This window comes from Pleuronectes platessa, chromosome 11 (genome assembly GCF_947347685.1).
Source record: "Pleuronectes platessa chromosome 11, fPlePla1.1, whole genome shotgun sequence".
Lineage (NCBI taxonomy): Eukaryota > Metazoa > Chordata > Actinopteri > Pleuronectiformes > Pleuronectidae > Pleuronectes > Pleuronectes platessa.
The window spans coordinates 23,244,021-23,269,368 of record NC_070636.1 but is presented as its reverse complement, the minus strand read 5'-3'; the positions used below and the strand labels follow the sequence as shown (position 1 = coordinate 23,269,368).

Sequence of the window (25,348 nt, the reverse complement as noted above, 5' to 3'; positions counted from 1 at the left end):
TTAATAATTCAGAACGTTGATTTTATGTTGATGCTTAAAAGAAGAGAAAATACACTTTGTCATGGTCCGGGGTGCATCATTTGTCTTTCTGCAGAAGGATGACTTTGTAAACACGTGAAGATAGTGGATCTTTTGTTGCAATACTCATATTAAAATCATATTAAGCATATTAAAATAGGCATTCTTAGACATATAGGCATTAACAGATGCAAGTGTGAGTTGGCTGGGCAATTCCATATCTCAGGGCTGCTTGTGTTGTCGTAGCACACAGCTGTAAAGCTTGTAGGAGCCTCACAGCTTTGTCAGTTGATTAAATGTCTTGGATGGGCTAGTATGTCAGATATCTGCACGCTTCATCTCAAATGAAATAATGCAGCATGAAGATGGTCACATTTAGGCAGCCAATGGTGCTCTGTTTGAGTGCAGTGTCACTCTGAACACATGAGAGACTTGAATCAAACCGCCGACCCTCTGGTTAGTGTAGTAGGGGTGGTGTGGCCTAGGGGTAGAGTGGACGTCCTCCAACCAGAAGGTTGTTGGTTCAATCCTCACTCTTCCTCATCTGATTGCCAGGTGTCCAAATGCAGCCACATCTTATCACATAACAACAGGCAAAACAAGACCGACAGCAAGATGAGGCAGAAAGATTCTAACGAAATGTAGCAAATTAAAAAAAAACACTGACTCCAGTCTCCTCTGCACCACTTTCTTTTTTTTTTGTCTTTTTACAACGGCAACATTGATAAAAGGAGATCTAGAGTGTTTTTTCTTCATGTCTATAGTTTAAAGTTTGATCTCTTCCAACTACTGATAACCTGAGAGGTATCTTTCAATGTCAAGATGCCTAATTTATTTGATAATTGTACTGCTTTATCTACCCAGTTCTGCTGGGTCATACTGGAAACACAAACATGAGACAAATGTGTCACTGCTCCGTTAAATAGATCAGGGATTTAGTCAGTAAAAAATAAGGAAGAATCTAGTAAATATTTTACGAGGTTGAGCCAAAGAATGAGGGACAGCCAGACTACACATCTCCTTTTTCGCTCAGTTTTTTTTCTTGCTGTTCTCTAATCATCTCCTTTTCAGCAGTGCCCTTTGACCTTAATATGACCCAAGCTTAATGTGACTTCCTGCTGGATGACAGCAGCAGCCAGGAGCAGCTGATATTGCCAAGATTAATACACACTTGCATTAATATCACACACACACACACACACACACACACACACACACACACACACACACACACACACACACACACTTAATACTTGGATAAGTACCTCCACAGGAAGGATGCTACTAAAAAAACAAATACAATGACACACAAAGAACATTTTTGTTTTCTCATACCATCGATTTAATTTTCAGCTACTGGTTCACCTGCAAACTTTATTTATAAATCTCCTAAAAGCAACAAACAGTAGTAACTCACATCCAGCCAAACATAATATCACTCCAGCAAGTGACTGAAATACAGAGACACAAAAGCTGTTCACTTATCCAGAGAAACAGAGAAATGTTACATCTGAGAGGCAAGGCAATACTTTGTGTACGAGTTATTTTGAAATATACATTTTTTTCAAAAAAATATGACTAGAGCAATGTTGAAGAAGTACATTTGAACATGTAACCTGTTAAATGTTCGAACCCGAAGTTTGTGGTGGAGTTTGTTTTCTCCAGGTACTCTCACTTTCTCTCACAGTCCAAAGAAATGCAGATTGGAGTTGATTGGAGACTGTACATTGACTTCAGGTTTGAATGTGAGGGTGAATAGTTGTTTCTCTCTATATGTCTGCCATATGATTTGCTGGCCACCTGTCCCTGACACCACCTGTCGCCCAGTGTCAGCTGGGATTGGCTCCAGATGCTCCTGCTACCATCAAGCGGATCAGTGGCATAAATAATGAATATATGTATATTGTTTATTTTTGTTTTGGTGTGACTAGCTAATTCTGAAATAAAAAATGGTAATGAGTAAATGCAATGTACCTGCAGCATAAGTGCAGGTACATTGCACTTATGTACCTGCACTTTCACCATTCACACACACATTCATACATGGGCAGTGGCCATTCAGGGTTCGGCATCTTGCCACTTCGGCAAACATATTGGGAATACTGTGATTGAAGCGCTGACCTTCTGGTTATCCTAGCCTAGTCCCTATAAAAATCTTTAAATTGATGAGCATTCAATATAAGTTGTCGACGCCATCTCAAGTACATCTGACGTCACTGAGTAACTTCCGCCGCGAGCTGATTGGCTTCAGTGGAACTTCAGCAAATCCGGTGATTTCTTTACAAGAACCATTAAAACAAGACAAAAAGAGGATAAAGAAGCTGGGTCCGGACCGACACAATTTACAGATTCAGCAGCAAGTGACAGGGAAGAGTCTACACCCAGTGCTTCTCGCGCTCTTCTTATGAGAAACAGAGGTGACTAACTGCATGTGGTGTAAGTGACGCATTTTATTCCTTCACCTATTTGATGTTTCAAAGTGTCGGCAAATTGTATGAGAGTTGTCTCTGGCTTTCAAATGTTTGACCTCCGACAAAAAGAAAAAAAAGAAGAAAAAAAACTGAAAAAGTCCCACTCTGCCACCACTTCCTGTTATTGACACCACCAGCGTCAGAGAGGAAAGGCCTAGGTCACACTAAAGCACACCAGTATGCACAGAAAACCAACAAACAAACATGCACATGCACACACACAATAGTATGGCTCTACACAGCAAACACACAACTAAAAGTATAGCTGTCCTTTAGTTTGCATTCAGTTTCATACTTTTATAAAAATATCATCATCACGTTCATATCTGCGAAGAGGTCATTTGAACATTTATCATTATAAAACGATACTTTGAACATTATGTTAGTAACAACCATAGCTTTAACAATATTGTGTCTACGTAAGAATGTCATATTATGAGAATAACATAATATAGAACTATACCCATGCACATAGCAACATGTAAACACTGTATGTTGTTCACGTGACATTAATCATTTCATAGCACAGGAGCAGAACATGTCTTATGCTGTTCACCCATCTGCATTCACTGACACCTTCATGGACATTTAAATTTGCCCAAAGACATTGACTCACAAAAAAGCATCACTTTCTTAAAAAATTTGATTCATGAAGAATAAATAGTAACATTTTTTAAAACCTTTAATTCATAATTTAAGTTAGCGTAGAAGTTAGCAAATAGGAAAATACAGTTTGGTCAAACTATTCAAATATGTTAAAAGCAAGACTGCTTAACTTTTGATGGAAGAAACAATGATCTGACAAAGGAAACGTTTAATCTGTAAGCAATGAAACACACCAGTGGCTTATGGTGGCTTATGTTACCACTGTAACAGAAATTACTGACTTGATGACTCTTTACTACTTGAGCTGCTGGTGATCTTTGCACATTTACCATCATCACTTGTCAGTTAATGGTGACATTAGATGCTCAAAGTTTAATTGTCTTGCTTTTCTGTATTAATTATACCATAAAGTCTCTAGTCCATTGATTTTCCATTCTACTGAATTTATGACCAACTTTATCAATCTAACCCCTTAATTTAGATATCACTTCTTCCGATCAGACAAGGCATCAAACGACAATTTATTATGTGGGGTACCTACACAGCTGTACAAGTATTCAATAATCTAATTTAAAGATTTCTATGGAGGCAGCCATGTTTCTTGTAGTAGCCCAGACTGGACAAACTAAACACCTTTTGAGTTTTTATGACAACTAAAGGTTACCACAGGTTCTCTTTCATGTTGGGAAGGGGAGGATGAGGTGAGCTGTATTGACCTGCAACATGCACATTCACCACTAAATTCTACACACTGCAACATTAACACACCATTCATGTATTGACTTACTGTCATGTAATATGTCACACCAATATGTGTTTATACTGCATTTGGGATTTCAATACCACTTCAAAGTTTGATTCGATATGTTCTGGTACTGTGTTTTTGTGCTGTTGCGTTATCTCAATAGGTAGAAGAATTGTGAAAGTACAGTGTTTTTCTCTAGGTCGTATATCAGATAGACTTGTGAAAGGATCAGACCAAATAATTGGTTCACTTGTTTTCACTCTTAAAGACTTATCCCTCCCATCATTATAGTACATAAAAAATTCACTTATTCTAATAGTGAAATCAGAAGATGAGTGTAGTGCAGTTTTACTCAACCTACACTCATTGCCCTCTAGGGGTAATGACAAGGTGACAACCCATTAGTAGAGTAGAAGACTTTGTCAGCAGTTAGTTTCAACAATCTTTGATTTGGCCAGTTTATCTTTTTGACAGTCCCTCTCAATATCAACCAGACTGGATGGGGAGTATCTGTGAACTGGCGTCTTGATGCTTATACACGTTTTCCTTTTCACAATTATTCAGGCCATTATATCCTCTTGGAAACACTCAGAGCTTTGGAAAATGGTTTTAATTGTGTTGCAAGGTCCACAGTCCAGTTCCTTGGACATTATGCTTGTGTTTTATCTGAACTGCAGCATGAACTGGAGGAGCTTATACACAGGTGTGTTTGTGTGTCCACTCAAACAAATTTTCCCCAGATGGTCAAACATCAGGAGGCACATGACCACAATTTGGAGCCAAAGCAAAGTGTCTGAATACTTCTGTAAATTGATGCTGCTTTTTGGATGGGTTACTGAATATAGATTCCTCTAGGGTGTTATATATTCTACAATAAAGGGATCTGTTCTCCCCAACAGACAACACTGCACCTGAATTACCTCATCAGTAGTCCGGCCCATAGTAACACATCATCATGATGTCATGTGACATCATGAGACAGGCTGCCCCAAATTTTCTAAATGTGCAGCTAGTCGGACATGCCTCCTGACAAAGTCATGTAAAGGGAAACTGGAGGCCATGTTTTCTTACACACACTGGAAGCAGTTGGCCAGTCACAACAGATTGGAGGAGATAGCCAATCAGAGAAGACGTTTTTTTTTAGGAGTGCAGGCTTAAAGAGACAGGAGCTTAAAATCAAGCGTTTCAGAGAGAGGCTAAAAAGAGGGGCTGCAGCAATGGACAGGTAAAGCAAGAATTATAGTAACTGTAAAAATAATGCACCTAAGAGTGGATGAAGTTGGCTCACCTGATTTTGTCCATGCCCAGACACAACATAATTTCAAGCTCAACCACAGCAGGCTTTTGTTAATGGTTTAAAGTTGACCTATAAAGCACTGTCCAAACTTTTGTCAATTTTTGTTACTTTGCACAATTGAGGGTATGATAATTTTTTCATCCATCTCTGTAATTAAAATAGTTTTTTTGATGGCAGGGTCTGTTTTTGCATTATTGAGTGGGCTGGTGTGAGTGAGAAGCATCACTGTTGGGTGGCCGTTGTTCTCGTCAGTGGCGACCTCGTGTGAATCTGTAGCCGGGTTGGCGGGACTCGCTTTGCCACGGCGACAGCAGCAAATGAGTATCCTGGCAAAGGGTCGGATTACGGCTCTGTACAGGCTGCGGCGGGCACTTTCGCTGACGAAGCAGTAGAGAGCAGGATCCGCCACGCAGTTCAGGGTGGTCAGCAGCAGGGACAGGTGGTAGTAGTTAAATATTTCTAGGAAATAAGAATACAAATGATCTGGTTAAGCTGTGTTTTCACTCTCACTCGCCAGAATATATTTCGAGAGACTAAACCGTACTTGAAATAAAGTTGCAGTCCCGCTCCAGAAGGGTGCGTACTAACAAGAAGACATGGTATGGGGAGAAACAAACAAGGAAGATGAGAATGGTGCTGCCGACCAACTGGCGGATCCTTATCTTCTGAACCGGCTGTGTCCCTGCGCTCCGGCCCACAGCACGGAGGACGCACAGGTAGCTGACCTGGACAGAAAAATAAATGTATGTAATCATGCTACATCCATTAAAACCCCCTAGTGGATGCCCCTGTGCAACAATAACTGAGAACAAATATATGATAGTACCGACAGAATGGACAGCGGGAATACAAAGCCAATTGTGAAGCGGTAGTAGTTTATCGGGTACTCCCACGGCTCCATGGGGTAGTGCTCGAAGCACACTGATTGGTTTTTGTGGTCTTTGCTCAGTTCTTTGTGGCGGAAGAAGACCACGCCTACTGCAATCTCCTTCACCCAGATGATAGCACTAACAAGCCATGCTGCATTCATAGAGCGGAGAGAGGTGAATCTGGAGGTTTAGAAAGAATAGTAAAGATTAAATACACATCTTTTGTACCACACATTTAATTGTCAGATTTCAGTGGAGAAATGTGGTTGTTAATTTTACCAATTCAACAAACGTGATGACTAATATTAAGTTTTATATTTAGAGTAGCTTTTGGAAGAACTGGTACATTTCTTGTTTAAGTGCATTGAATAACATGATTGTCAATAGTAATAGCAGTTGTTACAGAGCTACAGTGGTAAATGGCTCGACGAACTTCTCACCATCAAGCTTACCTTAAAGGATGGACCACAGCCAGGTAGCGATCCAGACTGATACAGCACAGGAAGCCAATGCTGATGTAGATGTTTTCATAGAGTAGGAAGCCACACAACTGACACAACCATTCCCTGTGACGCCAATCGTCGTCCTGAACCAACACATATACACTGTTTTTATCAAGAACATCATACTGGCACCGGGGCCTATCTTATACTGTTACACCATCCTTGCTAGTTTCAGAATGATGATGAAGATGGTGGCCATAAAGAGATGATCATGATCAGCAACAATTCACAGTCAGACTGTGACATTCAAACCAGGATTGGTTGGTGTTAATGGGACCAAAGTGGTCCGATCTCAACTTCAAGTCCGAGCCGACCACATCTACTGTTCCTGCTGCTGAGGAAGATTGGTTGCCCCCACATTTTCTCAGCATTATCATTTCCTTTCATGAAGACATGAAGGGTGTAGTCAGCCATGATGGGGAAACCTCAGCTTTGTTTGGCATTTTCCTCTCGTTGCTATTATTATTGTTATTATTTAATTCACCCACAGATTGCAGACTGACAATGTGAAACTAATGTAGCTCATTATGTATGTATTTGTATATCTGCTATTATAACATTATGAACAGCAGCAGTGATGTTTTCAGTTGTGATTCTGATGAATTTTGTTATATAGATAGCCTGCCTATAGGTAAAGAAGGCTAGGCGAGTTAATATAACATCATTATAAAACGTTGCACTATCCAAAGCTTTCAGTGAGTGGTGGTGATTTTAGCAAATTAAAAGTATTACAAAAACATTTTTATTTTACCTGAAAGATATATTGGAGCCACACTGGTAACGATGCCAGGTACAACAGATCAGATACAGTGAGGTTCATTAAATAAACTCCAAGTTCATTCTTCTGCTTCAGCTGTACAGCAGCATGGTACAGAGAGTACATGTTGGAGGGAACACCAACCTGGAATCATTAAGAACATTCATTGTTATTTTTTGATTTCTCTGTAATACCCAGTTTTACAGAGAGTATATGTTGGAGGGAACACCAACCTGGAATCATTAAGATCATTCATTGTTATTTTTTGATTTCTCTGTAATACCCAGTTTTATTTCACACTGCCTTCTCTCCAGCCAATCCCAGCTGACATTTGCTAAGAGGCGGGATAAATCCTGGACATACAGAGATTCAAATTGGGAACTGTCTGACAGTGCAAATCACAACACCACCGTATCAGCCCTACAAAGAATCCCCATATTGGGAAATCCCGAATTCAAAATCAATCAGTCACAACATTGTTATGTCCAATTTAAAATTAACAACATAACAAAAAACTTGAAAACACATCCTAATCACTTTCTTAATATCAGCAAATACTAAAAGAACAACTTTGGTGTATGGCAGATATGATTAGTAAACACTTGAGTAAGGCAATGGAAATATTGTAGGGCTCACTTTATATTCCTCACACTGACCTCCACTTACTTTCCACCATGTTACTTCAATAAAGAAAGACAAATTTAACATGGATTCACAATGCTTATGTAATAAGATGTTAATAGGTTGAGGTGGGTGCAAAATTTATTTGGAGATAATTGTTATGCTAAACTTTGTGATTGAGGGTGGCTTGGCAATATTGGACCACTACCCAACTTTGGCTAGACTATGGACAATTTAGTCTACAGGTAGCAGGTAGGACACCGACCTCCAAGGAGGCCCTTTAAGGTTTGTTAGTTGGAAAAAACTTCCCCCCGGGAAATTAAATTCTTCTGAAAATGTCCACCAATGTAATCAGGAATACCACCTGAAAAGTTTGTTTGGGTACCCTGTTGATGAAGCTCAAGTGTACTTACGCCGGGTTCACACCGGACGCGGAAGCGTGGCGTAAGCGCTAATCCCCGGCGCCTGGCTGGTCACACCGGACGCGGTATTACTGATAATATCACATACTTCTGCTGCTATCAGCCTGCAGTAAAAACGGCATTTAATCATTTTTTTCAAGCATATACTTTGTTGCTCCAACATTTACTGCAACAGCGTCCCAACATTTGTCTTTTTTGGTGTTGTCTTTATACAACATATGCTGAGAATTAGAGATGAGCCGGATACTCGGTTGAAACGAGTATCCGGTACGGATAAAGCACTTTTGCCGAGCACGAGTATTATACGAGTAATACGAGTCAATATCTGTGCTCGGACTGAATGAAAATCCTCACACAGCGTCACAGCGCTCCTTCCCTTCACACACCGCTCTGCTCACTCACTCAAAGAACAGCTCTCTGTCTCTCAGTCACTCAGGTTCGCGGGTCTTTTACGTTAACGTTTAGGGTTTCTTCAGCTTGAAGTTTGTTTTTATTTCAGTTTGTACTTACTTATTAACCAGTAGAGTTCTGTTAAACGTGTGTTCGTTTATTTATTTTTTTTTAAACAGTTTGTTAAGTTATCCTTACTCACTTGGCGTAAAAAGTATGAGCAGAGCGTCTGTTTCAAAAATACTTTATTCTCTGTACACCGGCTCTGTTCATCCGTTAAATGCACAGGTAACAAGGGGACCAACTGACAACACACGTGATACAAAACAGAAACCGTAACACCTCTAACAAGTGCGGGACTGCTTGGCATGTCATGTTGGGGTTGTCCTTCGGGATGTCTACCTTCATCAAATGCTGCTAGAGACTTTAATCTTTAATCTTGAAGACTTTAATTTTGATGATGTTTTCCTGCACGTGGCATCTATTGCACTTCTGTCCGTCCTGGGAGAGGGATCCCTCACATGTGGCTCTCTCTGAGGTTTCTACGTAATTTTACCCTGTTAAAAGGGTTTTTAGTAGTTTTTCCTTACTCTTGCTGAGGGTTAAGGACAGAGGATGTCACACCCCCGTAATTTGTGAATACGGGCTATACAAATAAAATTTGATTGATTGATAACAAACGGGCAATAGTGCTACCGTAAAACAATAACAGCGTTCTCTATCCTGATAATTTAACACAGTTTTTTTTTTTTTACTTCACGCATTGAGTGTCTGACTACTCTCCTGCGTCTGGCTACTCTCTCTCTCTCTCTCTCTCTCTCCCTCTCTCTGCCGGTCATTGGAGTTTTTTTATTTTTTTTAAACCGTCAGTTGGCTCTAACCAGTTTTATTTTACTTCACGCACTGAGTGTCTGACACTTTCTAGGTAGTAGTGGTATAAAAAATATTACAAATTAAGCTACACACACACCTGGTGTGGAAATAAATTTAAAAAAAATAAAAATAAAAAAATCATAAAAAAAATTCAAAGTTAAAAAAGAAAGTTATGTTGAGTATGAAAACACTTGTTATTACATTTCACTACATAATTGCAACAGCATGTGTTGTATTCATTGTTGCAAAACTTGTTCTGTAAATAGTTTGTTTGCTATTGTGATCAAAATCATTGATCTGAAGCTCAATGCTGATGCTGTCCTGTAATAGTTTTCTAATCAGCAATAAATATAACAATTTCTGATCAACCCATATCAATTGCATGCTTAAAATAACATACTGGTTAAAGACCCGCCCGTTTCAAGACAACCCGGCCTAGTTCCGGGTTAAATCCAGCCCAATTCCGGGTTAAATCACACCCACTTCCGGGTTAGGCCCCGCCCACTCCGAGTACGGATACAGATACAGATAATTCATATGGTTAACAGATACAGATACAGATAATGCTGTACTCGCTCATCCCTACTGAGAATCAACAACTCAAGTTACTTCTCCACTTCAATGATTAATTTAATGTCATCCATGTTGAAGAACTTCTCCGCTGTTTGCTCCGTCAAATGTCGGGTGTCAAGGGTAAATTACGTATTCTCCACTCAAGCCTATGTGGAGAATACGTAGCCCCCCCCCCCCCCCCTCTCTCTTTTTTATCTTTATGATTGCTTGTGTGGCTGTAGTGGATGGGGAGAGGGGGACATTAAATAATGTGGTTGGTAAAAGTGGTAAAATTAAAACTCCAAGACAACAGAACGTGAATACAAAGTATGGGATGCATATTTGATCATTTATATCATATAAAATATGTCATCTATATCGTTTAAAATCATTTTTCAGTGTGTTTCCTGTCGCGATACGCTCGCGTCAAGCGGAAAAAATAGACTCGACGCCGAAACGATCGCTTCACGGTGCTAGGCAGCCGTGGCGTGGCGCAGCGCTTCAGCCTCCGGTGTGACCGGCACAAAGGTTTAACATGGGAGTGGATGGGAGCCAGAGGCTTGGCGCTGCGCTTACGCCACGCTTCGGCGTCGCTTCCGCGTCCGGTGTGAACCCGGCGTTATACTGCAATTAGGACATGTTTTTTCTGAGCTGTTAATACCCTTTTCTGTAAACAAACATGAACTTGTATAAGGAATTCAGAATCCTTTTTAAACAGTTTTGTTCAGATATACAACATATTCACACACTTACCAATAGTACAAGGATATACACACTGGAGAAGAGGTACTGGTGGATTTCATGGCGGATTGTGCAGTTAATCCTTTCCTCCTCAGACATGGTGACCGCCTTCACATCACACTCACACTAATTCACCTTTAACATGCACAGACTGACATGGATGTTCTTACACATGTTCTTACGTTCTCGTGACAAAAGATCTATCAACACACACACAAATCCTCATTAAACTGGTTTCATCTGGTTGAGTATTGGTCTGGTCTGATAACGTAGTCCAGTCTCATTTGGCCACTGTAAACACAAATATAGTTTAGCTTAGTATAAATAAAAAAAACACAGATTTTATATTAGATATGGTCCTGTCACTGCTTTGAATTAAGGTTAGAGCTGTCATTGCCATGCCAGCATGCTAACATTGACAAAGCTAAAATATGATATCTACTTTGTTTAGCATCTTAGCTCAGCCTCTTCATATCCTAAAATGTTCTATCCAGCCCTAAACACAAAGGAGTTAACATAAATGTAATTATTCACCGGGACAAATACAAATTTTGCACAACAGTAAAAGTTAAAGGATCACCTTACTTCAATAAAATGTATATGTGTAATGTAAGGTGACATAGAATGTCTGTACTAAGTATATCAGTACAGTTGTTGAGATCATCTTCCAAAAACCATTCAGCTCAAACTCATTGTGGGGCCACAAACATATTCATCAGAATCAAAAGGGTTCATCATATGGGGACCATGAATGACTGTGCAAAGCGTCTTTGTACTCCACTGACTAGATAGACAATGGATTAGTCGTGAACTGCCCGACCAAACAAACAGAGTGACACTGACATCCAGGTCACTGACACCGTACAGTGGTTGATTCAGGGTAAATCTGAAGTGAAGAAATATGCTGACTTCCTGTTGAAACTGTGACCGCATCGTCTTCCTCTAAATGATTTGCGTTTTGTCATAGAGTAGGCATTGACTTGAGTCCATTTACAAGTATATTCTGATATTAGAAAGATAAGATAATTTTTTTCAGATCATTGTGATACTGTTGAATTTGCAAACAATATTAGCATTTACCAACAGCCATTATCAAAGATTCATTGTTAAATGGTTGTTGCTTTTGAAGATCATTTTATGAGCCAATAAACTATATGAATAATAAAGACATGTTACCCCTAAATCTTGGACCCTCGTTGAGATGGTTAAAAGAAGAAAAACTGAGGATGGCCTTACCACTGCTTGTGTTGACGTGGCAGTAGTTTCACTCACAGCAAAGTCAGACTTACTTTTACAGGCTGCCAGACCACATTATAATGAGTGACACTCAAGCACTTCTCCTTAACTTACAAAGAGATAATGACCGAGTGCGGAAGGATGCAACTTGTGCAGTATTTCCCCTATAAAGCATTCTTCTTAGTTCAGCTTTGGGAAGATATGATGTGACATTTACAGTTACAATACACCAATTATTGGTAAATGTTTGAGCAGCCTGCTCGATTACAATAGAGAGAGCTCCTCATCATGCAGATATCTTACCATGTCTACATCAGTGGTGGCCAACTGTCCTCCACTCTGCAACTAAACTGCATCACTGTGGCAGAAGCTGCTATAAAACTGCTGCTAATGCAGCATTGTTCAGATGACTTTGTAACATCACACAACTTGAAAAATGTCAAATACATTTGTTTTCTGCAGTTTTCACAGACCTTAATAGGCCTTTTAATGTACTAAACTAGGCCGATTGCATTCATCTATTTGCATTAGTCCCCTGTGAGTAATGGGCTGTGGGCCCTTTACTCCTTGAATTGACTCAAGTGCACCGTTCGCTTTAAATATTAATAATTAGTTTCAGTGAAGTGCAATATGTATAGATAGTATGTGATAGGAAAATAAAAGCTTTAAACAGGATTTCCACTCAGGGATTGTAGCACCACTAATAGGCAGTAGATGTTTTATGGCACAGGTAAATTTAAATGTGATTAAGATGCATTTATTAGTCCCAAACACATGCACAGACATACTCATGCAGGTAGGGAAATGTAACCTCTGCTTTTAACCCATCTGGTGCAGGACACACAGAGCAGTGATCGACCATGTACGGCGCCCGGGGATCAGATGTTGGGGGAGTAAGGTGCCTTGCTCAGGGGCACTAGACAGGGTAGGGAGAATCCTCTTGGATTTTTGAACAGATCAATCAAGGTTCGTCTTTTTGTTGTTTCTCCGTGGAGTCGAACCAGAGACGAACAAGAGACCTTTTCTGCCCATAGTCCAAGTTTCTGCCACTAGTCCACCGCCACTCCCTTGATGCTGAAAAAGCAGGTTTTAGTAATTAAGTAATAGAGGCAGTTAAAATGCTAATATTAGTGCACTATTCGAAATATCAGCTATCATCATTGACTGTATGTATGGATGGACGTCATGACAGCGCCCCAAAAGTGGATACATAGTGTCTTGATCGCCCCCTGTTGGCTGGCTGCCATTTAAGTCATGAAACCTGCCTCCTCCATATTAGTGGATGGTACATGGATAAAAAATCCAAAGTACACATCAACCTTTTTTTTTCAAAGATGGCTTCTGTCATTATACGTAGTCCCCAACCCATCCCACTCAGTGAGATTAAGAGAGAAAAACAAAATCACAGAATACAGGTGTGCCAAGCTTATAGAGACTTATATACCAAAGGGGTTTCAGCAAAAACCTGAATGAAGGGTCTGGATTCTCGTAAATGAGAGATTTCAGATAAAAAATTTCCACAAACTTGCAATAGAATAGGTTTTCATTGAACCATATTATCCCTTTGCCATTATTTCTTAGTGAGTCTGAATACTTTCTGAAGGCACTGTAAATGCCCCTTTTCTTTGAACTCCAACTCCAGTGTAAGACTAGTCAATGGACAATGATGCCTCTGAATATAAACTATATTTCTTTTTTCTAGCATTTTTAGAATGGCTCCATAAGTACATACCATAAAACCATTTAGAGCCACTTTGACACCACACACTTAAACCACACGCAGCATCTCAGTCTGTCATTCTGTGTGACTCGTCTTCCCAAATAAACCACTTCCAGATTAAGGCACAGCTGGATGTACTGTGCATTCTTTCGAGTCAAGCTAAAACAATCTCTTAACCCTTATTCAACCAGATGAGTGGACTATAATAGACTATAGCAATACTGAATGTTTTTGGGGGATATTTCATATTTTTTTCTGAAAAAATATTTGCTCTGCACACTCTCAGCCACCGATCCTGCCAGAGAGGATCTGATCTGAATCTAACCACAGTGTGCGTCACAGGACTTTATCAAGATGCTTATATGTTGAACTGCAAAAACAGCCAACGCAAATTTCCTTGAGACGTTTGACATCTGGCCGAACTAACCTCCCCCATTTTTGTGTAAAAAAGTCCTATTTTCTATTTCCTCTACCACAGACCCCCCACACTCACTTAGAACAAGCATTTACAAACTTCTGCATTCAAACATTTGTCTGTTTGATTCACATTCACTAAATTAGGCACACTGAACCTTTAGGGGGGACAAGTGAGATAATAGGAAGATCTCACCCTCAAATAATGATAGAAAAATTACTTTTTACCACAGGGTTTGCGTTGTAGGGTGCATGCTGCATGTTAGAAGAGTAATCCACAGTGCTGAGGTCGCAGATGGGGCAAAATGTTTGTGTGCATTCCATCTTTATTCTTAGCTTTATACTTTTTATGCAAAGCAGGCAGTTTATAGTTTTTATCTCTTTCACTCAGTATAGGGAGCAGGTGATGATTCCAGGGGGTACTATTTAAAGTCATGTGATCCATTTTCAATATACATCACATTGACTACATCATTCAGCTAAATCCTAGTTTTGGTCTGAGAGATACAATATAACCAAAAAAACTCTTAGTGTAAATCACTCCAATGAGTTCTTCTTTTTCAATATAAACTACAACTCAAGCTGAAGCCTGTGAGGTTTGCCAACTAAGGGAAAGTGGTTGTAACTTTTAATGTTTCAAGACAGCAACACAGGCAGAGTACAAGATGTCATGTTTCACCAAGAATATACAATGATTCTTTATAATTACACATCTAACCTTAACCTCGGCCCTTTCCCTGCTCCTGAATCAATGGAAGTGACTGGACTTTTATTTCATATAAATTCAACAGCAACTTTTCTTTATGGAATGACTCTCTCTGTGATACTTTATTCACGTAATATGGGATGAATGGTTGAGATGAGAAACACCTATTAAGTTATTGTTAACATCCTTGGACAACTCATGACAGTTGTTTGATTCCAAAGGTCAAAACAATGTTTATTTAAATCTATTTTGGCTGACATGAGGTGTCAGTGTTTGTTTGGTTCTCAGGAAAGTCCGTATTATTTAGCAACGTAAGTCTTCTTGAAAAACTAAGTCAGCAACACGTCCCGATTAATAAAAGCCAAGTAATTAGCTGATATCATAACAGTGTTTATTGGGCGAGAGTAAATAACAAAACATAAACCTTGGGAGGAGTGTACACAAGCTGCAAACCCAATAATGTTTATACATATTGTATATCCTTTGTCAAGTTGATATGGAGAACCTGTTAGGCACCTATTTCCATTGAGTAACATTAGCATTTATGCAGGGTAGTGTTTCTGAATACCTGATCAGTGCAATTCCCAGATCAGTTTTAGTCTTCGAGCTTTTGAAAATAAACTAAAACAAACATCTTTCTTTTTAGCTAATAAATACCCAACTATACTCACTAGCTAATGGGGCTGTCACTTTTTATTACGAATTTTAACATTCATTCAAACATTGGGGGTTGAAGGGATCATATTCAAACTGATTTGACCTGTTTGAATTCAACATATACAGTATAGCAGCACTTCAAAAAGCATAGGATTGTGTGAAGTACTTTCCCTGCGATCCACTAGGCTGATCACTATCAGCACATTTTACATCTTTTCCTACAAAAATGGAGGAAGCTATCAAGAAAACCATAGGCAGCAATAATGACCACTGTCGCTGTTTATCAACTTAGTTCAAAGCAACTGGCTTACTGGGGGGGATTGAATACATTTTAATTAATGTGTGTCATGCTAAATTCTCTACAACAACAACAAAACAAAACTAGGGCTATGTTGTAGCACTGATGGGCCCGAGCACACGCATTTTGAAGCCTGTTGCGGTTAGTGGAGAGAGCGATCAATGAACAAGCGCACGTCTCCGCATAGCATGCGTTTTGGGCACTACGGCAAGTACCACGCTCACTAATCACGCATTAGGGTCCACCACATCAAGTTAGACCCCATAGTGAAACCTTTATCTAAATCTAATTCAGTTTTAAAACTAGGCTTACCTCCTTTTGGCAATGTCGCTATCACTATATTAGACTAATAGATCTGATCAGGTTAAAAACACAGTTTTATCACTTCAGATCGTATAAATCTTTCATCTTTGCATCTAAGACATCAAAGGATTCTAACATCACTGACACTGTGACATTAAAGCAAACTGACAACAACAAATTATTTACTTAATGAATCCTTTGAAGTGTTCTTTTATATGTACAGCTCAACTTGGCCAGTGATAACAAAGCCAGGAGGAATAATGATGGACCTCAGAATCTAGTTAAAGAGGCTTAAATCAAGTACACCTCGTGTCAAGTCTCATAATAAGTGCTACAATTGGGCCATTTGGGCACAAATGGTTGAAGCTTTTTTCTACAGGAACACATCTATTCCGCAGCGGATGGTTCCAGTGCAGAGGTTCAATTCTCCTAGTAAACAAACCACTCACTGAACATTCACGATTCTCCTTTTAGACCCCAAGATTAATAACTTTCTACAATACCCTGTGATCAATATCTTATTTCCCCAAGGATGCTGGAAAACTAGTGCTGCTGCATGATCAGTGACCCTGACAGCAGTAACTGCGGCAACAGCATTGGGTTCTAAATCAGACGCAAATGAGGGTCACTGCTCCAGCCAATATACTGATAACACAACTGTTCCTTAACTCTATCATGGTTATCACAGGTCACATACAAGATTGTCTCAGTAAAAGACATAAATGGTTGATAATTGTCATATAAACACGTTCCTTCCAAATCACAGGATGTTGTGTGTCACTCCACATCATCACATCACCTTTTCTCATTTGCACTTGTAAACATGGAAGCAATCCACTCTCCAGTGTTTTTTTCAGTTTACCACACAGCATCAATTACGCCTCAATTCCTGGAACGAGTCTTTGTTTTATAACAACACAGCCTGAAATGTCTTTTTGTTTTAGTCTCATGCAATTGCACCACAGCCCAACTTAGTCACACTGACCTTGTACTGACTGTTACATGATTCATATTAAACTAAAAGAGAGCGTAGCAACAGGCATGCTACCTCTCACTCAAAAGTCTATAGGAGAAACAGAGGTGGGCTGCATCCTTAACACAGTGTCACAACATGTAAATAAACTAAAATAAATAAAGCCCAGACCTGAAACCTGATTCAAAATTAAGTGAAAATATTTAACCATGTGCCTGTGAAGTGGATTGTTTTTATATCTGCACAGGCCTTCACCACAGTTTGTCATGGGTCTACAAATAAGATGTGGTGTTGTTGCTGCAGGGGTCTGCGTCTATCTATCTACTGTCTGTGTAAAAGGGCGTTATATGATTTAAGTACCTGGTGGCTAGGTTTGATTTATGATGCACTCAGAAAAACAAAGAAACAGAGAAAACACACCAGAGTCTGACTGAAGAGGAAAAAGCAGGTTAGGTATGTGCACCTTAAACTAAGACATTTGTTAGCAACTTGTCAACAGGGGCATGTCGTTAGCTGGTTGATGTCAATGGTAATTCCCATTACTATTACTAGTATTCAATTACGAATCCAAATTCAGAAAAATGACACAATTAATTATCAAGATCAGCTCAAGGCTGATTTTTGCATTTCTTATTTTGATTTGGGCATACAATCAAAGTATGAAAAATGGTATCAGATTAATAAACAAATAACGGAATTACATTATTTTTTTATTTTTTCAGATTTTGGATTCTTAATTAAATATGGAAAGAACCAATGGTAGAGAAATGATGCAGTCATTTTAATTATGTATATTTAACTGTTAGGAAAGTTAAGTCCACAACTATGGTTTCCTGCTTGTTCTCCCCCAGACATTATCTTTATTTTGTCCAGCAGGTTGTAAATCAGCCTCCGGCTCCGTTCTTGATGTTGATTTACAGTCTGCTTCAGCCTCTTACAGATTTGATTTATTGTCAATACATCTATAAAACAGGGTGTTGTGTTTTTTTCATGAACAGCTGTTCATCAACTAATGTCACATCAAGTGAATAACACATGTTCACCTTGGAATGTAATACTCTGGATGATGAGTACTGAGCTTCTCTGTCCCTCCGGATTCACATGTGGACATGATACCTCCTTGTCATGATCACTGACATTGCAATGCCTGCCAACATCATCCAGCTTTAAATCATAGATTTAAAGAATCATACTCCATATGTCTTTAAATTCAGTTCCCAACATCATCTCATCACATGTCAGATTAAAACAGCTGATTAGTAGTTACTCTATCACAGAGTTTCAGATCTGGATTACACAGGCTTAATCATCAGATAATCAGTCCATAAATTAATCTGGATTTCGTTTTTCTCATGAATAACTGTGAAGATGAATAAACTGAAGTAATCTTTCCCCTGATCGCTCACAGAGATTGGATCTCAGAGATGACGTAAAATATGATTTGATGTGTATTATGTTATCTTGTAACGCACACTCCTCTCCACTCGTGTGTTGACTGAGGAGCATTCAGCCATCGCAGCAAGATGACTGCCCCATAAGGCTCTGGGAACCTTCACCTTGAGTAGCATCACTGTATTTCTCAGTTTCCCTCTTTGATCCAGACATGGGTGCACAAAGTCTGACTTTGAAGGTTGACAGTTGAATCAGATTAACGGTTAGTTTTTCATATAGATTATGATGTAATGCTTCATTGAATTTTTTAATTGGGTTTTGTGGAAAGTTCAATGTGACAGCACCAAGGAACTATGGCAGCAAACTAGGGTGGGCATCACAAATTGATGCTGGTATTAAGAGCTTTCTTGAAATATGATATAATATAATGTAAAAACAACATTTTGGTGGATTATATATTATTTGGCATAAAAATGTAATACCAAACTTGTAATAAAACAAATTTAAATGTTATAATAAAAAAATTGCCTATACTAAGCTAATGGCAGCAAGCAAAAAATTCAATAAATTTGCATGTCCAAAAAGTATTAAATATCTTTAGTATTAAATTCCTTTTTTTCTTTCTGAATGTACTGACAGACTTAAATCATGTTAGAAAATGCTGACAGTAAAAGTGGATCAAAACATCACAGCAGGGATGATTATGCAAACCGTCCCCCATAATAAGAGACTTCCCTGCTTCTAACTAGTATGTGGGGATATTTGAAACCCTCACTGGCCTTTTGTCTCCATCTTATAGCTAAGGGCTGAATGATGTGGTGTTTTTGGAACTGCATTTCCCAGAGATCACCTGCCCTCAAAACAGCACTGTGATATATGGTACTTTTCTGACCTGTGAATTTATACATTGTCCTCTTCCCTTTTCTCTGATCAGCTGAGGTGCTTATCTGTGCTGTTCTTAAGTTTAAATGGAATAAAGAGGAAGTAAAAACTTAAACATTTTACGATAATGGTATTTTTAGTTTGCAAGAGTTCCAACAAGAAGTAGTGTTTAGATAAGAAGTTTTTTCCATCATGGCCGACATCAATCAATCAATCAAATTGTATTTGTATAGCCCATATTCACAAATCACAATTTGTCTGATAGGGCTTAAACATGGTGCGACATCCTCTGTCCTTAACCCTCAACAAGAGTACGGAAAAACTACGAAAAACCCTTTTAACAGGGTAAAAAGAACGAAATAACCTCAGAGTGAGCCACATGTGAGGGAATCCTTCTCCCAGGACGGACAGAAGTGCAATAGATGTCAAGTGTAGAGGAAAACATCATCAGGATAAAGGTTTTAGCAGCAGTGATAAGGGTAAACATTTTGAAGAATAACTGAAGGTCAATGAATTGATGGATTACATGGGGGTCTAACTTTACTGCTCCAGATTTAGATAAGAGTTTACAAGAATAAGTGTGACACATAGTAGTGTTTACTGGCATCCATTATGTAAGCGTAGGTCAAAAACTGTTGCAGTTATGAGGACATTTCTGTGTTTAGTTTGCAATGCAAATTTGTCCATTAAATGTTGTATAAGAATAATTTCATATTTAGGATGAATCAATAGTGGAATTGACAAAGACAAGGTTAACCCTAACTTATTATAAACTTACAGAAGTAACAACTGATCAACTGTTATTGCAATGTGTTTTTACCAATCACCACTACCACAACTTCAATGTCAACTGAAAATGTCAACAACTGACAGAATCTGTCTGTCGGTTTGTATAGTTAACATGAAGACAATGTCAGACAGAATAAAAGAGCAATAAGTAGTATTTCAGTCTAAAAACGAGGCTGAACCCTACCACATCTCTGTGTGTGCATTGTGTTCCCTGTCATTATTAAGTGAACAAATTTAAAAAGGATAAACCATGACAGCCCAATATTAGCTTGAATAGCTAAGGTCCCCCCTCAATAAGCCAGGGCCTCAAGCAGAGGTGAAAGTCTCAAAATGCTGATTCAAACAACCATGTTCAATTTGCTGACTATGCAGTCCATTCACCATTCAAAGATAGTTCAGTTAGCAAAACAGTAGATGAATGCATCACTGTTCAAAGGCACTTCTTTAAATGAGGATGTATAGCACTGTGAAACACAGCTGAGCCCAGTCCCCAGTAAGAGGGGACTGGTGAAAGGTACTGATTACGTTGGTGCCAATGATTATTCACTGAAATCAATTCATGTTGAAAATTCTTTGATAACACACAGAAAACAACCATTAAGGGCCCATGCAATTTTAACTCCAGTTGATACTGTGGTTATGTGCCACAACTACAATGCAGCACAAGGCGATTTTATGATATGTCAGACATAAAGACTCAAAAACTAATACATTATTCTTGTCCATTAACTGCTTCTCATGTGACAGCAGCAGTACATGTGATACGATATAAAGGTCTCAGTAGCTGAGAATTCCATTTTATCTGTGGTATTCTATTAAGAACAAAAGCCTATCCAGCTTTTCTTCTGATTAGGAACACCCACTCCAGGGCCCCTGACAGTCCTCTGTCTCTACACCTTGCACTGACATCTCAGCTGGATTCTATGTTTTAGGCCACTGACAATGCATACAGACATTGGCTTTTTCTGCCTTTCTGTTTATGTCTGCAGTGTGTCATGATGGACTTTTCATTGATGAATGCGTTTGATGTACAAAAAGGACCAATGCACTCTGTCTGACCAGTGCACAATATCTGGGCAGAGACCCAACAGTGATAGCAACCTGTGCCATTTTACTTTTCAAGTAAGTGGATGGCCAATTTAATTCAGCAATTGTGTTTGTACCAGAACTGGTCAATATGTGGAAGTAGTGTCTGACAGTCGTCCAGCTGGATGTGGGCTGGATGTGGGCTGAGGAACTAGCCTAAACAATCGGACCCAAGTATCATATAAGCGTATGTTGCTATTTACAACTCAATTGTTCTTAATTTCCTGTTTCTATATTCTGGTTATAGTTTGATGCCTTTAGTATGTCAAGTCAGATACTCATTTGGTCTGTTCCGTGACTCATGCTGCTCATTTAAATGCAGACACTAATTCTTTCAAATGTATCTTAAAGAGTTTGTATTTGTTATAAGCAAATATCTCATTGTTCTGAAATCTTTGTCAAGTATGGTCGCAAACAAGAAACTGCAAGTTGGTAGACAGCTTCCTGAAACAAAATTAAAACAAATCCATTAAAGGTTCCTTGTGTAGAATTTGGTGACAGCTAGTGGTGAAGGGTCAAGTGGCAGCTGAATAACCCTCACTTCACCATCTCCTTCCTAACATGAAAGAGAACCTATGGTAGCCTTCAGGTGTCATACTTGGCGGCCTCCTTGGAGAGGACACTCTGCCATATACCCAAATTCTCAGGTGTCAGAATTGGTTTGGGATAAAAGAAAGTAATTTGATGTATTTTATAAATTCATGTTCTATTTCTGCAAATAGATCCCTTTTACCTAAATCTTACACACTGACCCTTGCAACTATTGAATGTCACGTCTCAACACTCTGTGCAGCTTTTGTAAGCTTTCGCAGTATGGTTGAAGTGACCCTTTAAGAAGAGGTCCAGGTATCGATGTGTTTAATCAGTCACTAAGTAAATAAAAGTCTGTGTCTGCTCTGCTGCACATCAGTGAGTTAGTGGCGTTGTGAGAGAGAGCATGGAGCAGATAGAGCAGTGAGGTTAACCAGCAGTAGACTCATGGGATGCAGCCATGACACATGTGTCTAAAGGTGATACGATAAATCTGATTATTATTACATTACATTTCATTTAGCTGACGCTTTTATCCAAAGCGACTTAAAAGCAAGTGCATTCAGAAATGAGGGTACAAACCCAGAACAACAAGAATCAAGAAAGTACAGTTTGCTTCAAGAAAGCCGAACTACAAAGTGCTATAAGTTTGTGCCATTAAGTGCTACTAAATTGAGCTTTAAAAAAAATAAAAAATATTCAAGGTATAGTCTGAAGAGATTTGAGTTTAGTTTGCAGTGGAAGATGTATAGATTTTCTGCTGTCCTGATGTCATCGGGGGGTCTCATTCCACCATTTAGGAGCCAGAGATGATAAGACTATTTGATCACACACCTGGGAAATGCCCTGGCTACAGCAGCAGACAGGTAAAAATGAGGTAGATAAGAGAATAAAAATATAAAAGAACTCGACAGAAAAATAATAATTGAAAATAAAATAAACCCTTCACTACAGAAGAAAATATTGTTTGTAGAGATAAAAACATGATGATTGCTAAATAATGTAAAAGCATAAGGTGATACTGGCAAAATTAGGATATAGAAAATAGTTAAGAATAGTGCAAGTCCTAAGTAGATTGTGATGATAGAAAAAAAACAGCCAGTATTTATTTAGTTCATACTGTTATAGACTCTGACAGCAGTGGGAATAAAAGGACTTGCGATAGCTGTGGGTGCAGCAGCCTGCTGCTGAAAGAGCTGCTCGGGGCAAACACAGTGTTGTATAGGGGATGAGAGGTGTTGTCCATGATGGAGTTCAACTTCGGTAACATCCTCCTCTCACCCAATTCCTCAGTGAAATGCAGAGGGCAGTCCAGGACTGAGCTGGCTCTCCTAACCAGACTGTTAAGTTTTTTTCTGTCCCTCTCAGGGCACCCACATCCTCCTCATTATCACAGCAGCACTAAATTCTGCCAAAATCCACACCCAATCTACAGCACTAAAATTCAGAAGTTTGTGTGTGATGTCTAGAAGTTTTGATTTTCTTCTCAACCGCAAAATCACAACATCCCCATGATACTGAAATATGAATTTAACATGTACCTGAGCTCGACAGAGGTTCATATTGAATTGATATGTTTTGTCAGTGCAGAAAAATAAACAGACACCAACAGGTGCAAGTGGACTGGCTTACAGTCCATGTATGGCTGCATCCCACACTTCTCTATCAGTCAATGATCCATGCATGGTAACTCTCTATGAATATTACATGAAGTTCTGCTCTCCACCAGCCAGAGAAAGGACTGTCCAGTGACACAGGGGAAGTGTTGTGTTGTCTCTCAGCAGCAGCGGCTACTGGCAGAACTGATAGTTAAGATAAATAAGGAATAAATCTGGATTATGCAAACATTTAAACCCTGTCGTCCTGCCCTCCTCAGAATAAACTAACATTCACTTTGCCTTTGATGTTTCACCCGCAGCACAGCGAGTCACATTCAACAGGATGTAAAGACGGAGCATGTCTCTCACACACTCACACACGCTCTACTGATGTAATCTCAAATTCAACCAACAATTATTAACATGTACATGATAGAAAGACGATCGGGTCTTACCGAAGCTGTCCTCTGTGAAGCTCTGCATCAAACTGACTGCTCCGTCTCTCTCTCTCTCTCTCTCTCTCTCTCTCTCTCTCTCTCTCTCTCTCTCTCTCTCTCTCTCTCTCTCTCTCTCTCTCTCTCACTCTCTTCCTGGCTTACGCTCTAAAGCATGTTGAAATATGCAGCCTCTGAATAAGAATGAATGCCACGACGGTGGTGTTGTTTTCACCTATTGTGTGCGTGTGTGTTTGTGTGTGTGGAAACACCTACTGTAGCGAGAGTTAACGAGTAGTAGTTTGACAGGTGTCTCTCTCTCTCTCTCTCTCTCTGGCTGTCTTTCTATCTGTCTGTCTCTGTCTGTGTCTGTCTGTCTGTCTGTCTATATCAGATAGCAGTCACCACTGACACTAAAATGAAGGCCTAAACTTAATATACATTCTACTGTCATTTACAAAGTATTTACTGTTAATTCAGAACTTTGCAAAAGGAAGTTTAGCTGCACTTTGACCCACCTCAGCTTTTCCTGACAGATCCTCTCAAAGTTTTTAAATCATATCCACTCAAATGATGAGTATGGTCATGGGATTTTCATTGTGTTGCTGTTGTCTGAGTGGCATGGGTCCTTGGGTAGCTTCAGTCTGCTCACTGACGTCATAGAAGGTAGGCTAGTTTCCATGACTCCCTAATTTTTCACTAATTTTTGATCCTTTTATAGGGTCCCCCCATGACACCTTTTTTTGTTTTATGAGATGTTGTATCGGGGAAAATAACAGATGAGTACTTCAAATGTGTGTCGAGTGGACCAGCGCCGTGGAAGGCTGCTGTGTCTCACGCTCTCCCACAGCTCTGCTCTTTTTTCTCTTTTTTTCTATCTTGTTATTTATTCTACTTTATTTTGTATCATGCACTCCGGTAAAGCAAGCCCTATCATCATATATGATAGAGAACAACTTCTGTCCATCGGGTTGACGCTAAAAAACACTTTTTCGCTGCCACCAACTACAAACAAAAGGGAGCTCCCATGGCGCGGCTTACCTGCCGTACCTGGAACACGGAGGCGACGACGAAGGAAAAGAGGGTCGCGAGCCGGCGTCCTGGTCCGGCTGAGGAAACGTGAAATCCGGCCTCCTCTACCAAGCATTCTTCTGGCTAATGTCCAGTCCCTGGACAACAAGCTGGACAAACTTCGTAGCAGGATGGCGTTTCAACGGGACATCAAGTTTTGTTACGTGATGGTTTTCACGGAGACTTGGCTCGACCCCTCGATCCCGGACTCCGCCATTGTTCCCGAGGGGGTCTCCATTCTGCTTCATGGTGAATAATCTGTGGTGCTCTGATGTGAGGATTATTTCTTCAGGCTGTACTCCGGACCTGGAGCACCTCATGATCAGTTGCCGACCTTATTACATCCCGAGGGAGTTTACATCGGTCATTATAACAGCGGTGTACATTCCGCCC

At 39.6% G+C, this 25,348-nt stretch overlaps 1 protein-coding gene across 2 annotated transcripts; it reads right to left on the bottom strand.

Moving 5' to 3' along the window:
- Positions 1-1,336: 1,336 nt before the first annotated feature.
- On the bottom strand, positions 1,337-24,143 carry LOC128451406 (ovarian cancer G-protein coupled receptor 1). Of its 2 annotated transcripts, XM_053435229.1 has the most exons (8): positions 23,906-24,143; positions 12,102-13,175; positions 10,878-11,156; positions 7,261-7,410; positions 6,459-6,592; positions 5,964-6,186; positions 5,682-5,862; positions 1,337-5,596 (listed from the first exon to the last, which is right to left on the bottom strand). In XM_053435229.1, exons 3-8 carry the CDS (start codon positions 10,962-10,964, stop codon positions 5,232-5,234), a joined length of 1,140 nt encoding a protein of 379 aa, XP_053291204.1. In that variant the 5' UTR covers positions 10,965-11,156; positions 12,102-13,175; positions 23,906-24,143; the 3' UTR covers positions 1,337-5,231. The 2 variants fall into 2 exon arrangements, with proteins under 2 accessions (XP_053291204.1, XP_053291203.1); XM_053435228.1 differs by lacking the exon at positions 12,102-13,175 and having other exon boundaries at positions 23,906-24,136.
- Positions 24,144-25,348: the final 1,205 nt, after the last annotated feature.